At 43.1% G+C, this 24,290-nt stretch overlaps 2 protein-coding genes across 2 annotated transcripts; both read left to right on the forward strand.

The window, feature by feature from the left end:
- Positions 1-92: 92 nt before the first annotated feature.
- lrrc23 (leucine rich repeat containing 23) lies at positions 93-3,891 on the forward strand (the record flags this gene model as incomplete). The annotated part of the gene is made up of 8 exons (XM_080733879.1): positions 93-191; positions 321-430; positions 529-649; positions 767-908; positions 1,274-1,404; positions 2,152-2,288; positions 3,264-3,468; positions 3,859-3,891. The coding sequence occupies 8 exons, from the start codon at positions 93-95 to the stop codon at positions 3,889-3,891; spliced, it is 978 nt and encodes a 325-aa protein (XP_080590005.1).
- A 2,852-nt stretch (positions 3,892-6,743) lies between these two features.
- On the forward strand, positions 6,744-19,566 carry tktb (transketolase b). The gene is made up of 14 exons (XM_080732426.1): positions 6,744-6,971; positions 9,503-9,620; positions 10,464-10,577; positions 10,701-10,798; positions 11,767-11,958; positions 12,274-12,401; positions 12,709-12,905; positions 14,475-14,639; positions 15,567-15,723; positions 16,199-16,329; positions 16,428-16,511; positions 16,828-16,924; positions 17,323-17,442; positions 18,184-19,566. Exons 1-14 carry the CDS (start codon positions 6,865-6,867, stop codon positions 18,354-18,356), a joined length of 1,881 nt encoding a protein of 626 aa, XP_080588552.1. The 5' UTR covers positions 6,744-6,864; the 3' UTR covers positions 18,357-19,566.
- Positions 19,567-24,290: the final 4,724 nt, after the last annotated feature.

Raw genomic sequence — 24,290 nt, forward strand, 5'->3', positions numbered from 1 at the left:
AAACAACAGGAATTACTGTTCAACCAACCACCTCGATTTATGAGCGATTTAATTTAGGTGAAACCTCTGGAGTAAAAAAAATTGTAACAATTATGTCTGACTCTGAGATGGACGAAGATGTTGTCCCATTAGAGCCTGAGGGACAGGAAGGAGTCCAAGAAGGACATGGAGAGGAGGACAACGAGGACAAGGTATAAAGCTAATGGATATGTTTTCAACATAAGTGGGGAGGCAAAAATGACATGCATCAGTAAATGAGATGTGTAGCAGATTTGGGTTTTGATGAGCCACTGATGTCTTATTCCCCTCATGATCCACAGCCACAGGAATGTCCTTTGACCAAAGAAACCATCGCTCAGGGACTGTCATTACTGTGCCGTACAGGAAACGGACTAGCTCATGCCTTTGTCAAGCTGAACCTTAAAGACAAGTAAGAGACACGGTACAAGATTAATCTTTTGTCCCATGGCCTCTTAACTTTGAGCCGAAACTGTGCATACCCCATTTATCATCTGTGCTCTTCTGCAGAGGGCTGACAGACATAGCTGCCATTAGCAACTTTATTCACCTGCGTTTCCTGGATGCATCCAACAACCACTTGACTGACCTTTCCCCTTTGGCATCATTGAACCAACTGCTTTGGCTGAAGGCAAGGCAGTTCTCTGCTCACTTGGACATTTACTGTACATCTCAAGATCTGACATTAATATCATTCATTCACCATCACAATCGTTTAACCTGAATTCAACTGTCTCTCTACCTGTAGCTTGATAACAACTCGCTGAGCAGTTTCAAAGGGCAGCCCTTGGATCGGCTGCCTTACCTGCAGTGGCTGAGCGTGGCCGTGAATAAGTTGAAAGACCTGGCGGGGCTTGGTGGGCCTGCGCTTGAGAGCCTCAATCTCATAGGTGGGATTGGATTTAGTTTGTTCTTTTTTCTTTTCTGTATCCAGGGGTCATCAATGTGTCCGTACACAGACAAATATGTCCGTGGCAAATTTTAGATTTTCTGTTTTACACCATTATAATAAAATATTTTGTATGATCTCAATAACTCTGAGGGACCCTTACGCATCCATTTGGTTCCATTTGTACACTCTGAGTTACAGACCTGTTATGGTCATTCAGGGCTATTTTGTATGTCTGAGACAAAAATCTGATATTGACAAAAATGTCTGCCACAAGCCATCATGGCGATGCCCCCTGAATTTATTGTTTAACCTTAATATTATGACCACTGTAAATGGTAATGTGTTGTGTGATCTCTTCCATAGGCAACAATATCCAGAGAGTGAGCGGTCTGAACTATGGCCGTTTAACCAATCTGGTGACTCTGGAGCTGAGAGGAAACCGCCTGGAAACCACCGATGGCATCTACCTTCCCAACCTGCGGCGGCTATATCTGGTAATACCATAACCATGGACAGGTTATGGACTGGGCCAATGGGGCGACCAGGGTCTCTTGGCCGTGATTGCCATGGGGCCCTTGGCTGTGAGGAAAATCAGCAATTTACTAAAACAGGGGTCTTTTATTTTTCAGGCCAATGACCCCTTAGTTGAGAGAGAGATGAAGCAGGAACCCCCACAACCTATTACCCATTATTTGACAGCACAATCACCCGTGTATTTTGGATTCCTGTCAATTTGTGTTTTCAGATATTTAACCACTTGAACCGTCAATACTTAATAAACTTAACCATTCACTCTGTACTTAGTCTGCTCTTTTTCCCCTCTACCAAACCTCTTTGCCAGAAATAGCCAATCTACAAGCTCACAACGCCTCACGCTGCGAGGCGTTTCCCACACATGCCTTACAACTCACTTTATTGTCACATCTCAGGTTTCCCTGAGAAAAGAGAGGATGGAATTAAGCAGGAGAGGGGGAAAATTAAAAGCAGGATAGGAATAGGTTATATGATCAAAAACGATATACAGACAATATACAGATAGAATAGCATACATGTTTAGAACATGTTCTTTTAGAAACAAACTCGCAGTGCCGACTCGAGCCGCAGGCTGTTGCAGTCCAGGGCCTTAATCCATCCCTGACAATACCCTAGATAAATGCTGGTCCTCGGCTGTCCCATCATCACCAACACTGAAAGCATTGCTCCGTCCAGAGCTGTAACTCTTCCACCTGCTTTCTGTTCAGGCACAGAATGCCATTAAGCGCCTGGAGGGCTTGGAGAGGTTGGAGCGCCTCACCACTCTCCACCTCCGAGACAACCAGCTGGAGTCTTTGGATGGCATCAGCCCCAACATGAGGTCTCTACAGTACCTTAATGTCAGGTAACAATGTTTTACCCATTATATGAAGTGTCTTTACCACAGTATCTCAATGTCAGGCACAATGTTTTACCCTAATATGAAGTGGGACTGTAATGTATAGTACTATATATACTCTTATGTGAAGTATCTACAGTACCTCAATGTCAGGTACAGAGTACTATAGTATAGACCAGGGGTCTTCAACAGGGGGTCTGGTACCCCTAGGGGGTCCTCAGAGTTACTACAAGGGGTCCTCCAAATCTTTGTGTGATAGAAACTTTGTTTCCTCCTTATTTATATTAACCACTTGAACCCTAGCGTCCATATTTGGAGAACTCTGGACAAAAATAGCCAATCTACAAGCTCACAACGCATCGAGGCGTTGTGAGCTTATAGATGAGCTTATAGATTGATTTTTGGCAAATAGCTTTGGTGTAGAGGGGAAAAAGAGGTGATTAAGTACAGAGTGAAAGGTCAGGTTTATTAAGTATTGACGGTTCAAGTGGTTAAATATCTGAAAACACAAATTGTGATGATTGTGCTGTCAAACGATGAAACTACGGTATACAGTATGGAATCTCTGAGAAGGTTGTAGGGGGTCTCGTCTCTCTCTGAACTAAGGGCTCCCCGGCCTGAAAACGTTGAAGACCCCAGGTATAGACAGTATTTTACCCTGACATGAAGTATACAGTACATAAGTGTTGTGTACAGTGTTTTAACTCAACATTAAGCATTTACATTACCTCAACGTCCGTTAAAGTGTCGTAAAGTAGTGCTATATAAAGTAATGATATAGCACTTCTCACAGAGATCTCACAAAGTGCTTTAACTCAACATATAGGTCAAACCTTGATTACAGTGCACAAAAAGAAACGAATCAGAGAACAAGAATGTTATTGTCAAGTCACACAGAACTCTGAAACACTTTGTTCATAGTATCTCGTGGTCTCTCCCTCTCTCTCTCTCTCTCTCTCTCTCTCTCTCTCCTACACTTAGAGGTAATGGAATTGTTATTCCAAATACCCTGCAGAACCTGGTGCCGGTGTCGAATACTCTGCGGACTCTGGTTCTTTCCGAGAACCCTCTGGCCGAGACTGAGGACTACCGGCTGTCTGTGCTCCAGTACCTTCCTCGTCTGAAGCAGCTCGACAAGGACCCCGTCTCCTCCGAGGAGAGGGAGGAAGCGGAGGAAAGGATTAAGGTAACACAAGTACATTTACTCAAGTGCTGCACTTACACTAAGTACACTTTTGAGGGATTTTCACTTTACTGGAGTGCTTCCAATTGTCTATACTTTTACTTATACTCCACTACATCTCAGAGGCAAATATTATATTTTTACTTTCATTAATAGTTACTTTGTAGATTATCATTATGTATTTTCTTTCTAAATTTAGAGTAGCCAATACATTTGTACCCCCCTTTTTCTCCAGAGTTTAGTCGTTATTCCAATGAATTCCTCCCCACACGCATTTCTGTGTGGTCACTGCTGTTGCATCCTACTGACTCACCTGCTAAATGTGAGGAGCCCCCACCGAGAGGACATAGAACCTTCATCCTACTCCTCTCGCCCAACACTCACTGCTGACAGGTGCCGTCCCAGCCTGTAGGAGCCATGCAATGACAAATATCACCTTCTATTCCCCGCCCGGCTTTATTAGCCATTTGAAAATAGCTGTGAAAAACTGAAATGGGACTTTCTGCACAATGAGTACTTTCTACTTTTGGTACTTTAAGTACATTTTGATACCAATATTTTTGTACTTTTACTCAAGTAAATGTTTAATTCCAGACTTTTACCTGGCACGGTCTCACCGCACTTTTATTCTACATTCTGCCATGCATTTCAATGGAAATGGAGCTTTTTTTTCTTTTTGCTGAAATCCGCAAATGGCAGCAAACCGCTCCATTCCTATTGAAAAGCATTGGCAGAATCCGCCCTAAAAATAAGGGCGGTGTGACAGTGCACTAACAGAGTATTTCTACATTGCAGTATTAGGGACGATTCACACTCTAATAAGGAGCCTAACTAATTTCGGTTCGGGAGGGCTCCCCGACCCGAAATTATTTAAGTTCGGGGGGAGTCCATTCATACTTTCTTAACGGCTAGTGCCGAAGTCGCTTGTAAATATTGGAGGTCCATGGCATGACAACGTTTGTGGCCGATAAATGAGCATTGCAGGGCGGATACATATCTGACTGGCCCTCGCGCTGCACGCTGAATGACTGGAGGTCCAGTGAGTAGCAGCTCCAGCAGGCAGCAGCACCAGTGACGGGGTCTCTTCTCTCTCTCTCACTCACTCTAACAAACGCTCGAGCCCTGTCGAAAACATTTAATCTACAAGCTCACATTATAGACGTGCCGCCTCTCTTGCTGCATGCATGTCATCACACAGTCACAACTCGTCGTGGAAAACCTATCAACATGGAACACTAGCGAAGTTGTGTTTAAGCTCTTCTCTTTAAAACGGTCTGCGACTAGCGAGACACGCAGCAAAGCTGTGTGTGTGTGTGTGTGTGTGTGTGTGTGTGTGTGTGTGTGTGTGTGTGTGTGTGTGTGTGTGTGTGTGTGTGTGTGTGTGTGTGTGTGTGTGTGTGTGTGTGTGTGTCCTCCCAGTCCATCACTCTCGTCTCCAGCCAGAGCGAGAACCAGCTAACAATGTATCCGCTCTGCGGCGCTCAATACACGGCCACGCAAGCATTGGAAGTCGGCGTGTCTCCCTCCCAAACGACCGGCTGTTTCCTTGGCTTCACAGACGAAAATATGAACTTGGAGCCGGGCTGAATGAATGAGAAGACACCGCTGAGCACCGAAATTAAGTCAACATTTCGGCAGCACCGAGGAGCCGAGTTTAGTTTAGTCGGTTGATGCTCTACCGAACCGGGAGGGGAAACCCATATTTGGGTCTGGACATTGCCGAACCGAAATTAGTTAGGCTCCTTATTAGAGTGTGAATCGACCCTTAGACACACATCAACCTCACTGGAAGTATGCTCTTGTCTTGGCCAGGTGGAAGCAGCTGCTCTAATGCTGTGTTTGTCACTTTTTAGGCCCTTCAGGAAGAGGAAATGCGTGCATCAGAAGACTTACAATAATGCCTGGATGAAAAGATGAGTTGTGTAACTGTGTAGGAAGATGTCAGCACACCTAACTTCCTTCCAGTATTGGTCTGGTGTTGATGGGTTGGGTAGGTAGGTAGGTATGAGAAAGAGCGTGGGGGTTGTAAGATAGCAGACTTATACCTAATATTACGCAAGATTTTGTGTGTTAAGTGCTGGGTCTACTTAACTTTACTTGAGTATTTCCAATTTTCAATACTTTCTTTTACTATTATTTACAGTAGATACAATTATTTGAAAACTTTAGTTACATACTTTCTAGATGTTGATTAATATTTAAAAACATAAATTACATGAACCCCTTTTGCCCTGTATATACTTCGCTATTTGAAAATTGCCGATCTACAACCTACATCTGCTATTTCCAAAGGATTTGTATACATTACATTCGAGAACTTGTAAAATGGGACATTCTGTGTAATGAGTACTTTTTTACTTTTGTACTGTAAGTATATTTGGATGTCAATACTTTTGTTTTTGTATATAATCAAATAAAATGTGAATACCAAACTTTTACTTGTAACTGAGTATTTCTACATTGTTATTTAATTGATACTTATTAATAATGTAGGCCTATGTGACCTAGGCCTACTTCGTCCACCACTGACTAACTAACCTCTTATTTCCCTGAGTAAGAATGAGAACGCAGAATGCAGGGCAGATTAGTTCCCTGTTGGCTGCAGTCCAGCACTGAGTGACGCGGCGACTTAAAGTAACAGTGTCTGTGATTATGGAAATAAATACCTCCCGCAAATCAAATCTTTGTAGGCCTACCTGCCAAAAATATACAGATGCTATTCATAATATTTTAACTTTTTCCCCCCTAAGGAAAATATTAAAACGTGCTCTGATACATATGAGTGATATCAGTCATCTGAGTATTTTTGTGGCATTATTCACTTCACAACTGCAAGAGACTAATAATACAAATAATAACGTTTGCAGTCTGCGATGCATTTCACTATCCATGAATTTTATACCAAGGACCTCTGACATAAACAAGACTTATTTTGGGTGTTCCTTTTAAGACAGGGTGTTTAACTGTAGGGCTACTTATCTTGTACTGTACTACTTTTTTTGTATTGACTATACTTATACTGTTTTTAATTTTGGTCTAATAAAATATTCAATCAATCAAAAACTAGGCACTGTTTTTCCTCGACAGTCCGGATTATGTTACTTTATGCTTTATAGGTTAATATATTTTTATGGACATATAAACTGACCTCAGATCAGTTAGAGTGGTACACATTAGCATCCCCTTCCCTGCGCATCTTGCGCCACTACTGATCCGTCCAATGAGTGGATGGGGTGGGAGGAGTGACCAGGAGACAAGACATCATAAAGCTCCACTGCTTCCCTCTCTCCACCTCCTCCTCTTCAGTGGCGCAGCTCTCACACATATCATCTTCCCCCGGACCCCCGAACGATTGAATTAACTTAATTGTTATTTAATTAATCATCTCGAAGAAACACCATGGCGAGCTACCACAAACCCGACGAGAAAACCCTGCAGGGACTGAAAGACGTCGCCAACAAGCTGCGGATCAACTCCATCAAGGCGACATGCGCCTCAAACTCCGGGTGAGTTGCGAAAAAGTCACTAAACTAGAAATATTGTTGAAGATGGATTACTGCAACTGCAAGTGAAGGCTAATTTGCATAATCGTGTTGCTCTGAAGAACAGATCTGTATTAAGCAGGTTGTGCGAGTGAACGCGATGTTCTTTTTTTTTTGACAAGCAGACACTGGCCTGGATACTCAAAAAGTGACACCAAAGTGACACTGGTCCACAAGAGCTCTTTGCGCCGGCCTCGACAGTCTCCCCAGGCCGGTGCATAGTGCTCTTGCACCGGCCTGGTGGAGAACAGCGGCCCGGCATAGAGCTCTGTGCACCGGCCTGGTGTAGACTCTCCAGGCCGGTGCATGGAGCTCTGTGCACTGCACCGGCCTGGTAGAGACGTGTGGCCACCTTATGGCCCACACGTGCGGATTATCTCCTCCCAGCGCACGCCGTGCATCGAGCAAACGTTATGGCCGACACAAAGTCAACAGTTTAACCTGGCCTATGTCAAGACATTACTGTTGTAACTTTCATCTTTCTTTATGCAACCTAGTGCGGCTAGTATTGCAGCGCAGTAATTCTATGTTATCAGCTCTGAGCTAACACTAGCTCCATACTATAGTGTGTGGGTGTGTGACTGCGTGTCTTTTGTTGATGGCGCAGCAAGTTAAATGGCCCTGAAATGGGACGACTGCTCAGACTATAAGAACCGGTCCGTTTATGAAATGGAATAAATGGTCAATTACCGCCACAACTTTAATTCAAACGGCAAACTGTAACGTGTATAAATAAAAGTTAAAATAGAGCCTATTTTATAACCGAAGTCACATGGCCATTCATTGGAGAGAGCAGGTCTCGTGGTTGGCTTGACGCTCTGATTTAAAGTCACAGGCTTGAAGCTGCAGCTCACAGACGGTTACCTTATCTTTAAATATCCATCTGTTTACTTTGCTATTTGAAGTTCCATTGCAAAATGGTAAATCAGTTTGTCACATTTCCCCTTGCATTGGTTAGCATTGCACCCTTCAGTGACTTTTAACAGCAGTTGTACCTTTTTTATTCCTGGAGCCCCCTATTCTCCACTCTTGATCAAAGTTGAGACTGCAGACTCAATCACACACACACACACATATGTGTCCCATATGGGAGTAGTAAAGTTACAGTAGCCTATAATAGAACAGTTGAACTGATGGAACAATGAGAACATAGGGAGAGAGACCGGGAAGTTCAAGGACTTAACATTGTATGGAAAAAATGTTTTTAACTTTTTATGGTTTTGTGCAGCATAATCTTTTGATGAGACTACCTCAATACTTGTAGCCTAAGGTCACACTATCCATCCAATATCAAGTTCACACTATCCAATATCAGTAATTACCGCATTCTTTGCGATGTTTGTGACAGGCACATTTCAGCACATCCACATCACACTTCCTCAAAATAATCCTACCTTTACGGTACGTTTCATCATTTTAAAGTAAATGCAACTTCCATGAGATACAACCTTGCCAACAAACCAGTTTTTGATCACTTCCTTCTAGTGCCGTACAAGGAAATGAATGAATGCCTAGTTGTGTCATACAGAGGTCTACTGTACCTCAGGAATGGTCTCTGTCACCTGCTTCATTCTCTCCATTATACAGCACGTTCCCATCTGACACCTTGCATTCAATGGCTGCTGCTGTTCATTCACTGAATGAAATGGATATATACACCTTTCTGGTTTGATACATGCCTTCGTCTGAATGACTTTGTTGTTTTACACCAAATTGTTTCTTAGCAGGATTTCTCTCAAAGGAAGAACCATGGGTAAATTGATCACTAGATTTGAACGATTTCTGTTGTTTTTGTGGAATGCACAATTTGTACACTGGCCAAAGCTGGTCTGACTAAAATAACCCGGTGTGTCCCCATTGAGATGTTGACATTTTCTAGATTAACCCACATAGGGAAGCTGAACTGATATTGGCTAATGCATGTGGGATTTCCAAACCTGCCCGATTTCAAGACTTACTGACCAATGTTCAGTAACTAACTGTTTCACAAGATTGCCTTTTCTTATCTCTTTTGGGGTTGAATGTAAATACGGTAGTTTAAGTGCTCTGAAGTGACGTAACACACCTTTACCTGAAAACGTATGTTCTATTTGGATGATAACGGTACATAAATTCTCATTTGACATGGCTGTACCCTACCGTCTCTGATTCCTCATAGTGGAAAAGGCCATGTCAACAAAACACATTTCTTGCTTGTCTTGTTTTAATGCATCCCTTACCTTAGAAGTACTGTAGACTTGCTAGAACAGTATAACTAAGGTATCTAACTTTAAAGGAGAGTTTCACTTGATGGATACCAACATGTTTCTATGAATCGATTATGTACGGCTGCAATGATAATGGACTGAGCCTGGGCCGTTATTTGATAAGGGTTAGCTTAAAATTAATAAACTAGATATTATGGCAACACATGCATGCGTGTGGATTGTGTCCCTAACAGTAGCTGGTTGTCATCATGAACATGTCACTAACGGCCTGTCTCTTCCCCCCTGCAGTCACCCCACCTCATGTTGCAGCGCTGCAGAGCTCATGTCTGTGCTGTTCTTCCACACCATGAAGTACAAACCCAGTGACCCTAGGAACCAGTGTAACGACCGCTTCGTCTTGTCAAAGGTTGGGACACACACATCATGCTTATCTGTTGGACTATTTTGTCTTTTAGAGGCCAGAGCAACTCCCAACATGTTGTCTTGTAGATCTAAATCAGCTATTTCTGCTGATACCCTGAAGACCTACTTTGTCGGGGACATTGACGTGATGCCGTCTTAAATCATTTTAAAAAAGTTATTTCATTGTGACTACAGTTTCCCTTGGTCAGCGCCTCCTTAGTACTGGTGTGTGCACCAGTGTTGATTTTGTCAACTAAAACTATGACAAAAAATGTTTGTCGACTGTGTTTTTTTCACTGACGAAAACAAAATAAAAACACAAAAAAACTAAGCTGTGATGACTAAAACTAAGACTAAATATATTGACAATTTCGTCAACAAAATAAAAACTAGACTAAAATGTTAGGGACTAGTGGAGAAGAAAGTCATTTTATGTTTGGTTGCTCTCAGGTGTTGCGTGCTGAAAATAGCAGATGTACAAGCTCACAGCGCGTCGCGCTGCGAGCTTTCAGCACACATCTAAGTGTAAAATCAGTCATTACGATGCCATCAAGGGCTGCCAAAATACATTTTCAATTGACTAAATCAACTGTAGTCGACTAAAATTAGACTAAAGCTAAAACTTTTCAGTTGACTAAATTATGACTAAAACTAAATTACATTTTATTCAAAAGACTATGACTAAAACTAAATCAAAATCTGCTGTCAAAAACAACACTGGTGTGCACTCCTATTCCATGTTGTGCCAAATCAGCAATTTAAAATAATATTTTTACGTTTGAAAATGTTTGAAGATTTGTCAAATGGGGACGCCAGAGTTAATGTGGTTAATGATGTGTGTGTTCAGGGACATGCTGCACCGGTCCTCTACGCTGCCTGGGCCGAGGCAGGGTATGTGAAAGAGTCTGACCTGCTCAACCTGCGCAAGCTCGACTCTGACCTGGAGGGACACCCAACACCCGTGAGTCACAGACGTTCAATTCCTCTTCTATGGAACCTCATGGCGTAGCCACTTATTAACATGTGCCCTGTGTGTTTAGCCGATGGGGTATAATAATAATTATTCTGTTCCTCTGTCTGGCAGAAACTGGCCTTTACGGATGTGGCTACAGGCTCCCTGGGCCAGGGCCTAGGAGCTTCATGTGGAATGGCGTACACTGGGAAGCACTTTGACAAATCCAGGTGAAAAGCGGTCAATATTCATGGAAATAAAGGCAGAACCATTAGAACAAAACCTAGGTATTTACCGTGTCCATGCCTAGTGTGGCGGCCACCCTAGTCACTTCCACCAGATGTGTCCCGTCACTCTGCTAAAAAGCAGCCTAATACAGTAGATTGTCATATTGACATTTATTCACCCGTCATTATAATCTAAGCTTATAACTTTTCCAGGCCTAGTAATGGGACTTTTTTTATTAATTGACTTCTTTATCGACTAAGAGCATATACAGTACATGCACATATCCGTTCTGTATCCGCCGCTGATGCTCTCTGAAGTAGTTCATTGGTCAATTTGTTGGAAGTAATTTAATTAAACCTGTCCCTGGCTAGGCTCTGCTGTAATCCAGGCCTCCAGAGCTAGTTGAGCTAGCTTGACTGCGTGATGCCGATCCTTTGCGTCTTTGTCGTCTCCTCTTTGTAGTTGGTTAATTTAATCCATTATGCCACGATTTCCTTGTTTGTCTGGCAATGACTACTGTGTTTCTTGGGATATAGGCCTGTCCAAAGTATTACATAATTGCCTAATCGCAATTATTTGAGATAATCGAAATTATTTTGCATAATCTTCAAAACCGTTTCTGTTGAAAAATGTTCATACATTTTCCAGAAATCAAGCTTACAACGACTTGTAAGCTTGTAGATCAGCTATTTTGATTTTTTTTTATCTATAAAATGATTAAATGTCAGTAATTTCATTGTATATTTAAGTTATCTGCTGCATGCATTGTTTTAATCACAAAGCCTTAAAGTCAAAACAGAAGCTATTTATTCATGTTCCAAATGTTCAATTCCAAAAACACAATCACTCGTTAATCGCAATTATATGAGACAATTAATCTTCAATTTAAATTTGTAATTGTGACATCCCTGTTGGGGATGCTGGCAAAAAAACACGAATGCTAAAATGCTCTCCATGTTGTTAATTGTAGCTACCGCGTGTACTGCATGATGGGTGATGGAGAATGCTCGGAAGGCTCTGTGTGGGAGGCCATGGCCTTTGCCTCCTACTACAAGCTGGACAACCTGGTGGCCATCATAGACGTCAACCGGCTGGGCCAGAGCGAGGCTGCACCCCTGCAGCACGACGTGGAAACCTACCGCAAGCGCTGCGAAGGCTTCGGGTCAGTGTCCCAACTCTTTAACCATTGAATCACATAAATTCTTGGCACATTATCTTTCCACATCAAAGATGATCTCGCATCTTCCTTCCTCTTCTTCAACCTCATCTTTTTAAGTTTCCTCTTCTGTAATCTTCTAGACCCCAACAAGCCTCCTTTCCCTCTTTGTTGTTCCCCTTCACCAAGTTAATGCTTGGCTAGTTGTCAGGACTTGACATTCTGCAGAGTTTTTCTTTTTGTGGCGTCGGCTCTTTGAGTTCATATTTCTTATACTGGGTCGTGACTTGTGTTTGTGTAACACTGTGTGTTTGTGTGTAGGTGGAACACGTATGTTGTGGATGGCCATGACGTCGAGGAGCTGTGCAAGGCTTTCTGGCAGGCCCAGCAGGTCAAGGACAAGCCTACCTGCATTGTTGCCAAGACATTCAAGGGCAAAGGCCTGACAAGTGAGTGAATCCATTTGGGGTTCAGAAGTTAATTGATGTAAACTTATTTTAAGAAGAAAAGAAAAAAACAATTTGAGAAATAGATTTTCAAATATAGCAGCTATACAAGCTCACGACACATTGTGAGCTTTTAGAACACACAAAATATTATCTTAAAAAAGATCTTCTAGATTGAAGTAATCTCTAGATTCATTGGAGTAATCTGTAGAATAATTCATAAGGAAATGAGAAATACTTGCAGCCCTAGAATCCATCATAACTGAGGTGATTTGAATGTAATTCACATTTGTTTGTTTTTTACTCCCAGACATTGAGGACTTGGACAACTGGCATGGGAAACCCATCCCCAAAGACCGCATGGATGACCTGCTGAATGAGCTGCAGTCTCGGATCCAGGTCCCAAACAAGATCCTCACCCCTGAGCTGCCCAACGAGGACACAGCCGCCGCAGACCTCTCCCGCATCAGTCTGCCTGAACCCCCAGCCTACAAATTAGGAGACATGGTACTGTACACTCCGTAACATCTCAATGGACCAATATGTTGTAATGGAGCAAAAGCAACTACTTTCAACCTGGCATCCCTACTTTGGCCTTGGTATTGTGTAGGCAAAATATGTGTAACTCTTAACTCATACAGTGCCCTGGGCCACAAGTGGCCGTAGAGTGCCAGAAATCTCTCTATAGACCTTCGCTCTAGCTTCCGTCGACACTGTCCCAAGTGCCTTGGGATTTCACTCCAGCCAATGCTATGTGGGATGAGAGGAGGAAGCTAGCTGACACGTAGCCAAAATGCTAACCCCTTTAGAAGCCCGATCTAAAGCTATTTCAGTCGCAAAAAACTTTTTCTTTGGGTCTGGGAACACAATCCGGAGAAAATCCTGTCTAAAGATGTGATTTATTATTGGAGTGGGCGGCGCGATGCGGCCGTTAGCGCGACTACGGCCCGTGTATGGACGAGTGTTGGCCCGGACCATGGATGGACGTTTAGACCGGGGCTTCGTTGAGGCCTCCGATTAAATAATTCATTTTATTAAATATCCCGGACTACTTCGGGATAGGCACCCCTGAATACGTCGCACCGCCGGCGTATTCAGATTGAGGTTTTTTTGGGGGGCTCTAAACTTTATTTTAAACCATTTTCAATGGAATAAATCGTCGGACCATCTAGCGTCTCTCGTTGGTAAGCGATGGACGAGCAAGGACCACCCAAGTTGCTCCAAGCAGCTCGGGGTAAGTAAAATAGCAAATAAAATATTGTATTGGATTGAAATAAAGCCGAACTTGTTCGGGATAGGCACAAAAAGGGTTAAATGAACAGAAAATACATTTTCAAATAGTTCCAAGTGTTGCCAATTTCGGAAGTGGGAACCTATTTTTGAGCTTTTATAGTCTTCCAGTTAAAACTGTTGGCTCATTCATTCATGACTTCCAATTTCACTTGTTTACCTGTGAGTTCTCTCTCATTGATTGCTTAAAATTGGGATCCTGACCTCCAAAATGAAGTAGAGACGGACCCCTGTTACTGAACAAACACTCAATCGCAGAATGATTACGATCTGAATATTGAGCTATTTAACTTTAACTAAAATATAGCTGCACCGTACATTTTTTTCACAAATTGCAGATCTTGCAATGCTTTGTGAACTTGTGTATATAGGCTATTTTGTCATTTCAGTTTACGGTGAAGTGTGTAATTGGGGCTTAAAAGGTAAAACATTTGTAACGGCCTGAAGCCACAGCGCCATCCACATAATCCATGGTCAATAATCAATCGTGGGTTAAAGATCACTGGGCTGTTTGTGTACCCGGTCATGTTTTTAGGAGCAAAAAAGTTTGTGTTGGGTTAAATAGGCAGGGTCCCTTCTCCTACTGACAGTTACCAGCACCTGAGATTAGATGACACATTTTTAACCCATTTAGACCAGGCCCATTCTAAATCCTATGGAAAAACTGCATCCAAAAAGAAGAGTGACAGACAACACATGTTGGGTGGAAACCTCATGTCCAAAACTACATTTTCAGGATTCTTTATTAAAACCCACCATGCTCTCTTTCTTCCTCTGTCCTGTCAGATGGCAACAAGGAAAGCATATGGCATTGCCCTGGCCAAGCTGGGCAAGGCGAGCCAGAGGGTGGTGGCCATGGACGGAGACACCAAGAACTCAACCTTCTCCGAGACCTTCAAGAAAGCCTTCCCCGACCGCTACATTGAGTGCTTCATCGCTGAACAGAACATGGTAAAGACTGCATACTGTTTTTAACAAGCTCTCAAGCTACGTTTTCTCATGGTGTTCATTTGGCGTTAACTCAAGCATCACTTTTATACTTGGTCGAATGTTATGAACCAAGAGTTTTGTCCGGTAGTTTTGCAAGACAACGAATCTGCCCGAGGAAGCTTGTGGTTTACACCTCTAATAATAACCCTTATGGAGAAGAGCTGATCTGTTTCTGGCCCCCACGTCCCTGTATAGACCTTCTGTTTACCACCTTAAGCTGCTTAATCTGTTACTATTCAGTCTGTCATCGTAATCCCAATCCCTGCACACTTGTCTTTTACCCAACTGTTCTTAAAGCTGCAATCTGGCAATTTGTGTGTGAAGAAACCCTTTCCTCCAATCTGTATGATAGTTACGTTTAAACATTATAGCTAGCACATCTGCAGTGATGGGAGGTGGTCTCCTTTCTGTTCCATTAAGAATATTATAGCCTGTTGTCGGGTAGGACCATTACCTGTTGACAAGTGTTACGGGAAGCTTTAAGTGCAATATCTGCCTTGCCCAAGCTTAGGGAAACCTTTGCAGATTACTTATTTAAATTGGGATTATTATTGTTACTGATGCTTAGAATCAAACTGATTTCTCTGAAATGTCATTCACAATTGATGCACACCAGTGTGAAATCAGATGGGTAAATTTTTAGCCTTCAGTCATAATTGTTTGTAGGCCAGAAGAAATGCAAGGGCGGCATTGTTGCCTACAATCAGTAACGGAACATTTTCATAAATGAGTGGGTTTGAAATGTAGATGCAATACCCTTTTTTGAGTGGTGCCTCTTGCTCCAACATTTGAATGTGTGTTTTTATGAGCATGAAGTTGTTTGTTCGTGTGAGCACGGCAACTTCAGCTACTGCCACCCGACTTAAAGTTTCACCTCTTCCCCTGCAGGTGAGCGTGGCCATCGGCTGTGCATGCCGTGACCGAACGGTCTCATTCGCCAGCACGTTCTCTGCGTTCTTCTCCAGAGCCTACGACCAGATCAGAATGGGAGCCATCTCTCAGTCCAATGTCAACCTGGTGGGCTCTCACTGTGGAGTCTCCATTGGTAAGCTCTCTGACTGCTTCATTTAATTCTGTGGAAAGATCATTGGGGCTGCTGTCACAATCATGACATTTTGACATGCCAGGTCAGTTGGTTAGTTTTTTTGGCGTTTACCTAGACCTAAGAATTGCATTTGTTTTGCCTTTTTTATGCTTTGTAAAAAGACAATTATGTCATTACTGAAATATATTTGTGTAACAATGTTTTTTCTAATTATGGTGTACAGTACTTGGCCAATACTGCTTAAAAACTTTTGATAAATGGCCAATCTACAAGCTGTAGAGGTAACTTTGCGATGCATGGACATCGTCATGGAAATGGTCATTTTGAGATTTTCATCAAGGTGTTTTTTAGAGATGAATTGAAACTATTACGCAAAACACTTGTGATCAGGCGATGTAATCACTATGACTGGCCTAAGGCTATAAATGAGAGGACTGTATCCACTATAAAAAACTGTCACTCTTGTCCTTCTTAGGTGAGGACGGTCCCTCCCAGATGGCTCTGGAGGACCTGGCCATGTTCCGTGCCATCCCAACATGCACCGTGTTTTATCCCAGCGACGCCGTGTCCTTGGAGAGAGCCGTGGAGCTGTCGGCAAACACCAAGGTCAGTGCTCCATGTCTGGCTGCCTGTGTCTGGTAGATGGCTGGGAACATTCCACAGACTGGGTTCTCATGTGTCTATCGCTGCTCTTTTGATTCCAGGGAATCTGTTTCATCCGTACCAGCAGACCAGAGATGGCGGTCCTCTACCCCCCAGAGGAGAAGTTCGAACTGGGCTTGGCCAAGGTAAGGACCACCTGGCATTGGACAATGGGGAAAATGCATATCTGTCTACCTTTTATTTTAGGCTTTGTAAATGATAAAGAAATTCTACAGGGCAGACATGACAATAACTTAAATAAAATAAATGAAATCGTGTGAATGAAAATCTACAAGGATGGTATTTTTGAAAATGTATGAATGGAAACGCTGACTTTGGCGATAATGTTTTAGTTGTGAGAGGCGTACCTGTAATGAGGTTTATATCAAACCTGTAGAACTAGTTAAGGGATGGAAAATTGACCACACATTAATCATGGAGTTGGTGTTCGTCTGTTCCTAGGTGGTGCGTCAGTCTGACAGTGACACGGTGACAGTGATTGGAGCTGGTGTGACTCTGCATGAAGCTCTGGCTGCTGCTGACATTCTGGCCAAAGAGGGTGAGCTTAGTGTGCCCTCTAGTGGATGGATACTGATACAACAGTGTTAATGGTTATAATGCTTTAAAAGGATCCCTGCATGGCTAATATGCCTTCAAATATAATTGCCTTAAATAACTAAAATGAAAAATTTGGACAAATGACATCATCAACTTGTGATAGGAGTTTTCCCTATTGAGTGAAAGATGAACCATTTCTGAAATAAATGAAATATTTACTGTGTTTCGAGTTCTAGAGGGCAATTATAATGCATTGAGGCATATAAGGTTTATTAGCCGGGCTCCTTTTTAGCAATGCTTATTAACTGGGGAGGAAAAAAAGAAGAAAAAAACTATTTGAAGTGCCGAAGTAGATGATAAACATATTTTAAAAATGTATTTCCAAATGTCTTCTTGCAGGAAAGAACATCAGAGTCATCGACCCATTCACCATCAAGCCCCTGGATGCTGCCACCATCTTGACCGCTGCCAGAGCCACGAGGGGAAAGATCATCACAGTGGAAGACCACTACAAAGAGGGTAGGCTGTTTTCTCTTTGTTCATTATAGGAGTGCAACAGCTAATTGACTATGAAAAAAAGAAGTAAGGCTTAAGTGGTTAATCAAGACTAGACTATATAGTTCATTCGAATAATCAGTTTAGTCTTATTTAAAATACGGTTATGTTGACTTTTCACGTGGGAGACCGCTGTTCGAATCCCGGGAGTTGCTGTGAAACATGGTGTATAAAAACCTAGATCCCTCTTCCACCGCTGCAGTTCATTGGAGCGACCTGTTAAAAAAAGGGACTCAAAGTGACTACTGGCCAATCACAAACAAATGTACACACAGCCAAACAAACGTTTACATTGCCAAAGCAAGTGCCTCTGGGAAAGTCGGAGTCCCGCCTCTGATTGGCCTACCGACCATCCCCTTCTGTGACGCATGCTGACGCGTGCTCCAAGATGAAAATGGCAAGACACAGCGTCTCCGGTTTACTTCCCGCATCCGCGTGACGTAGTTGGACACCTTTTAGGAGGCGGAAGCAGGTTTGGAGTCTATTCATTTCCAATGGGAGAGTGAACGGGAACACAGCTCCTGAACTATACTTTAGCTCCATCCATGGTCACTGAACTAAATATTGGACCCAATCGGCACAATTCGCATAATATTCCCAAAATTGTTTACACTAAAGTGGCTTTTTTCAGCAATAGAAATGAGGAGAAAAATGTTGTCCCAACAACAACACACTCACGGGCCCGTCTTTCCCCCTTGCTTCCAGGTGGTCTCGGCGAGGCCGTGCTGTCCGCGGTGGGCGAGGAGCCCGGCATCGTGGTGACGCGCCTGGCGGTGAACGAGGTGCCCCGCAGCGGGAAGCCCCAGGAGCTGCTGGACAAGTATGGCATCAGCGCCAAGCACATCGTCAACGCTGTGCGCCAGACCTTCGCAAACTGAGGAGGAACGGGGCTCTCCCTGCTGCCCGCCCTCCCCTTCCCTCCCCCACTCATAAAGCTTGAATTTCCCTCTTCCCTACATGACTTTGTAAAGCTACAGCGGAACCAAACATCAACGCATTCCTGTTTGTTAGACCAGTGGTTCTCAAACTGGGGACCAGGGACTCTCGGGGTTCATTGAGGGGGTTCTAAGTTGACCCTTACAAGTCTTTAACTCTGACGATGTACAAATGGAACCTAATGGGTCCATTAGGTTCCATTTGTATATTGTCAGAGTTAAAGGGGGTCCATGAAATGTCAAAGTTTGGGAACCACTGTGTGAAGACTAAGTTATGCTGTAGTGTCATCTTGTGAGTCTTAAGCTCTTTAGTGCACTCTGGTGGTCACTGTAGGAGTTGCTAGCTTGACTATTGGAGAGGGAGAGAAATGGAACACGTTTTTTGTGTGCGTGTGTATTTGTACAAGTATCTAACCTCATAGAACTCATACTGTTCCCTGTAATTCTCCTCTTGTTTGCACCTTCTAGCAACTTCTGCCCCCAGTAATTTGGTCCCATCCTTGTTTAACGAGTTTGTTTCCCATTGTAATGTATTTTTAAAGGTGTCAGCTGGGATAGCCATGTAGCAAAGGCGTGTTATATTGGTCATCTAAAGTGATTTATACTTTGTTGCGTTGCCAGTAGCGTATAATTTACAAGCTCGCAAACGCGTTGCAGTGCGACGCGTCGTGAGCTTGTAAAATGGGTCTGTTTATGGTACGCAACCCTAGTATAAATCAATGGCATGTTGGAGCGGTGATTTGGTTTAAACCTAGTATTGTGACGCAAACAGTGAGTCCGTCCGGCTTGGGCCCACCACTTCCTATACATTCCACCAAATCTCAGCCCATGTTCTCATTACATGACCAATGCCACCTGCATTCCCTTTTTTAAAGCTCTGTTACACTGGTTCTGGCTATCAGGATAGTATTGTGGTTAAACTGTTCTTGGCGCTCTAAAAATTGCCTTTTTTGTTCAACACTAGAGCTGTGGTTTAAAGCGTCTGTTTTGCATTAACTTGAAATTGAACCAGCAGCGCGTTGATGAAAAATGTGCTGATGTCTGCAAGTGTTACTGATGCTGATGTAGTGAGTGAGCTGCCTGGTCAACCTGTATCGACCCCATGTGCTTTGCTGTGGAGTTCCGAAATAAAACAACAAACGTGACCCTGCAACACTGAACTGACTTGTGAGTTTTATTTAAATTTGAACCATGTGTTAATATAACACGGTGTTGGGTCTATTTTTTTTTTTTTTTTTACATTTTTAAAGCGTTATGACCTTATTTGTTTGAGTTAAGCCAATGTGATGGAGCATGAAATGGACTTTATGTTCTCACTGCTGTGTAGAAGTGTTTGCTTGGTGAGTGGTATTTACACATAGGTGTCTTACATCCTATAGGACTGGCAGTGGTCAGACTGTCTAAAGCCACATTCACCCTGGAGGGTGAGGGTAGAAGGGTGTGTGTGTACACAGTAACACAAGTATATTTATTACTAAAAGGGGGGGGGGGGGGGGGGGGATCTCTAGAACAGTTTCCCAAACAGCAGGGCAGTACCTATTTTTGGGTTGTGGACCTTTAGTACATTTTTTTCAATACATTAAATGGTAAGATCTTTTCCTTAAAGGAGCTATAGTCAACTTTTTCTTGAAGAACGGATGCTAAAATAAAAATGTTTCGAAAATATTTTATAAAAAAATAAGCTTCATATATGTGTTTCTATTCAAAAATGACCACAAAAAGCGTAAAATAATGATAAAATAATCATTTTGGCCATTGTCAGACCGACACTTTGTTTACTTTCTAATCTATAGACTAGGATGTAAACAAAGTGTCGGCCCTACAATGAAAAAGTTGACTATAGCTCCTTTAATTTCATGAACAAAATGTGAACAATTTAAAATGACAAATTTTACTTTTTTAAGAAGTGAAAATGGCCCATCTACAATCTATTTTCACTAGTTTGGGTCCTGGGCAAACACAATTTCTCTTTTTGGTATTGAGCCAAAACGTGTGGAAACCACTGCTCTAGAAGATGAGTTAAAAAATAAAACCAAGACTGGAAGAAGGAATGGTCAAGCATCCTTGTATGTATTTTTATTTCAAATTGACTTTTTAGACTGTACAACCGGGGTCCCCCAGAGGTCTATATTTGGTCCTCACCTTTTTCTCCCTCAGTCTACTGTGTACACAATACATGGGCAACTGGCGGCCCGGGGGCCACATCCGGTCCCACCTTCACTTAACGTGGCCTGCAGGTTAATATCAGAATACTGATATATTATTGATTTCAGGTGTTACAATTCCAAACATGACCTGCTTTACTTCAGTCTATATTATTAGCTTAATGACTAGTATTAAAATAGTATGTCCGCTGTATTTGTATTTAAGTTCATAAAGTTAACATTTGACATTAAATACAAATTTAACTTTCACCATTTCAAAAATAAAATATTTAGGATTCCAATAGGCTCTATGCATATACGCCATTTTGTTCTACTTCCGGGTGTCTTTCGACTTCCTTCACAGGTGTTACCGATGATACTAATGAAGGTTCTGTTCCATTCCGGTCAAACAGAGTCAGGGTGCTGATATTGTGCATGTTGGCTCACTGGAAACACTCTGCTATACCAGTGAGTCTCAAAGTGTCCTTGAGTGGGTTCCAAATGTCCCCATACAGGTGTGTAACTCTGACAGTGTACAAATGGAAGCAAATGGACCCGCAAGGGTCCATTTGTTGATTCCATTTGTACAGAGTTATGGGGGTCCTTGAAATTAAAGAAGCACTGTACAATAAATCAAACAGACCCTTCATTAGTATCATCAGTAACACCTGTGAAGGAAGTCGAAAGACACCCGGAAGTAGAACAAAATGGCGTATATGCATAGAGTCTATTGAAAAAACGGCGAAATTAGTAGATCTAGAAGTTCATGCATTTGAGCTTGTAGAGCAGCTACTTTTGTGTGACATGGAATGAAGTAGGGCATTAATTGTGAAGAAAGTTAAATTACGATAAGAAGCGTCTGCTCTACAGTATATATTCAATGTGACCCCCTGGAGTGAGCGTGGAAATGGTTACCCACCCTTGGTCTACACTAAACCTCTTTCCTCAAAATAGCCAATCTGCAGTACAAGCTCACAATGTGAGCCAAAAAACCCTTTGCGAGCTTGTACTGTAGATCTGCCGCATGTTTGTTAGCCCCAAAATAGGGACGACGCTAGGGTTCATGTCCTTAACCACTTGTTGAGTGCGCAACAGGCCAAGTTCCCAACCGCTTTTCCATGTCTTCAAAGAATCTATATTGAATTCGAGAGTACTTCATTTCACCTGGAACTGGAAGGGAGCATGGCATTTAAAAGCAGGCCTAGCCTATACTATTTTGAAGGGCACCCAGCAATTTGCGTTGGCTGGTATATTTATGTTTGAAAGCATCCCGGACCTCACACACTATGTCTGCTGCAGTGGAAACAGACTTCTCTAATCCAGGCGGCTGGACTGCGTTTAAGGTGGTCAGGGCAGATTGCTTCGTTGTTCCCGACTGTCCTGGACCTGAATGACTTGTGTCCTCCTGGGGCGGTCCCTGTTTGTCTTGGACGGCCGTATCAGGAGTTCAGGACACGACGAGCCCTTTCAGTGTTTAGTGTAAAACACTGTTAAAGTGGGACCATTTGGAGCATGTCTGGGTTTCTGGTCGATGTCTCACTGTCTGTGTGTCTCACCGGCTATTCTCCACCACACGCCAAGCTAGCATATTGACAAGGAATTGTGTGATAAATAATACCTCAAATTTGAAACTGTAAACCATTGTGGACGTGGTTGCTATGTTATATGATCACTGTGTGTGTGTGTGTGTGTGTGTGTGTGTGTGTGTGTGTGTGTGTGTGTGTGTGTGTGTGTGTGTGTGTGTGTGTGTGTGTGTGCATGGCTATGTGCAAATAAAGGAGGGCCATCAGCAAGTTTTACCCTATATTGAGAATCCCAGGTAGCCTCAATAACCAGCCAGTGGCACCTGCTTGGCCATGTTGTTGAGAGAGTGTGTGTGCGTGTGTGTGTGTGTGTGTGTGTGTGTGTGTGTGTGTGTGTGTGTGTGTGCAATATGTACACCCATACACATGAGTAGCATTAGGCATACCTGTACTACGTGTCTGGCTGTGTGTACTGTACATGTAGGCTACTGTACCTATAGACAGTGTCATCATTCATTGCTCGCGGCACGTCTTATTTCTGTTCGTACGTAGATGCCAGTGGAGACTGGCCAAGCGAGGGCGACTCCAACCCGAGCCCTTCCCGTCTGCCAGCCTTTGTCTACTCTATAAGGTTGGCAGAGACCGAGGACGGGCTCCCGCTGTCCACACACACACACACACACACACACACACACACACACACACACACACACACACACACACACACACACACTCAGGTGAGACACACAGAGCTGCCGGTCAGTGGATCACCCACACCTGCGTGTCAAATGCACTGATAATGCTGACTCACTATTGTGTTCCAGACAATTTCTAAATTTTCTCTGTTTCTCATTTACTCATTTATTCTACTCCCTTTCTCTTTCCCTCCATCTCTCTCTCTCCCTCCCTCTCTCTCTCATATTCATGGTGTTAGTATTAGTAATAGGACATGTGGGGTGGGGGGGAAGAAGTGGGACGGTCTGTGTATTTTGTTGCTCCGTGAACGAGGGCCTTTGTTAATGCCAGGATATATTTTTTGACCTCTCCGCCTCCTCCCCTATTCCTCTCCCTCTTTCTGCTCTGCTCCGAGTCTCATCACAAGCATTCAGTCATAGGCAGGTGCTGTCCTGTATCACTGCAGACTGAAGTAGAGCCACCATATTACTTACTCCATATCTAATCTATCTTTTCTTATTGTTCATTTATTGCTATAGGGTGGCCCTGCTGTCTTTTCCCAGGTCATTCTACGGATTTCAGCACACCATCACATGTTGGACTGGATTTGCATTCTACATCTGGACAGCATCTTGTGTGTACAGTAAAGTCAGCTTTTTGTGGACTTGTCCCATCCTCTCCCGGAGTGAACCAGCCCTCGGCCTCGAGGTTCCCTCCCAGTGGCTTTATACTCTATTATTCAGCCATATAATTTAACCGTAGGCTTCAAGCGAGCTCCCGCTTCTCTGCAGCTACGATGCCAGCTGTGCTCAGGACATGGATTGTGTGCGTTTGCCTGAGTGCTCTGGTTTTACCAGGACAAAGCCTGAAGGGACCCATGGATCCAGACAAACTGGCAGAGTCAATGACCATGGCAGCTGGGACACCTGAGCTGGAATCAGCTGCCGTTCGCGTACCAAGAACCGGAATAGCAAAGACGGCAAAGACAAGGACGGATGCACCGGCAGCACGTCTTCTTGCTGGTGAGTTTATGTCTTTACAATGTTATCTGTGTCCTCTCTCTTTGTGACGGCAGATGTATACTTGGTTAAGTAGTAAATGAGGAGTTATTGTAACAGGTTATTTTAGTGATTCAAATAACCGTCACCTTTGGTTTCCCTGCTTGCACTCTCCATCAAGGGTTGGATTGGGGGGTAGGTCCCTGCAACATAGCATCATGTCCACAGGGATGTACTTGTAGATCATGTGAAATACTAGCATCATGACCAGGGGGTGAACTTGTATATTGTCACTGTCGGGTGGAAACAAACCGTTCGTTTTGTATTTATCATTTCAAGACTGATTTAAACTAGTGAAAATAGCAGATCTACAAGAACACAATGCCTCACACACAACGCCTCGCGGCATGAGGCGTGGTGTGCTTGTAGATCTGCTATTTTCACTAGTTTTGTGCGACAGTCTTGTATGATGAAGCAGGGCTTTACTTCACAAAATAACTTACACATTTGAAACTTGGAGAAGGTTTCTGCCCGACA

This window comes from Nannobrachium achirus, assembly GCF_963921795.1.
Source record: "Nannobrachium achirus genome assembly, chromosome: 9".
Taxonomy (NCBI): Eukaryota; Metazoa; Chordata; class Actinopteri; order Myctophiformes; family Myctophidae; genus Nannobrachium; species Nannobrachium achirus.

Coding starts and splice junctions, on each gene's coding strand:
- tktb (XM_080732426.1), top strand. CDS start 6,865: ATGGCGAGCTACCACAAACCCGACGAGAAAACCCTGCAGGGACTGAAA. Junction 14,640..15,566: donor TCATCGCTGAACAGAACATG/GTAAAGACTGCA, acceptor CTTCCCCTGCAG/GTGAGCGTGGCCATCGGCTG. Junction 16,512..16,827: donor TCGAACTGGGCTTGGCCAAG/GTAAGGACCACC, acceptor GTCTGTTCCTAG/GTGGTGCGTCAGTCTGACAG.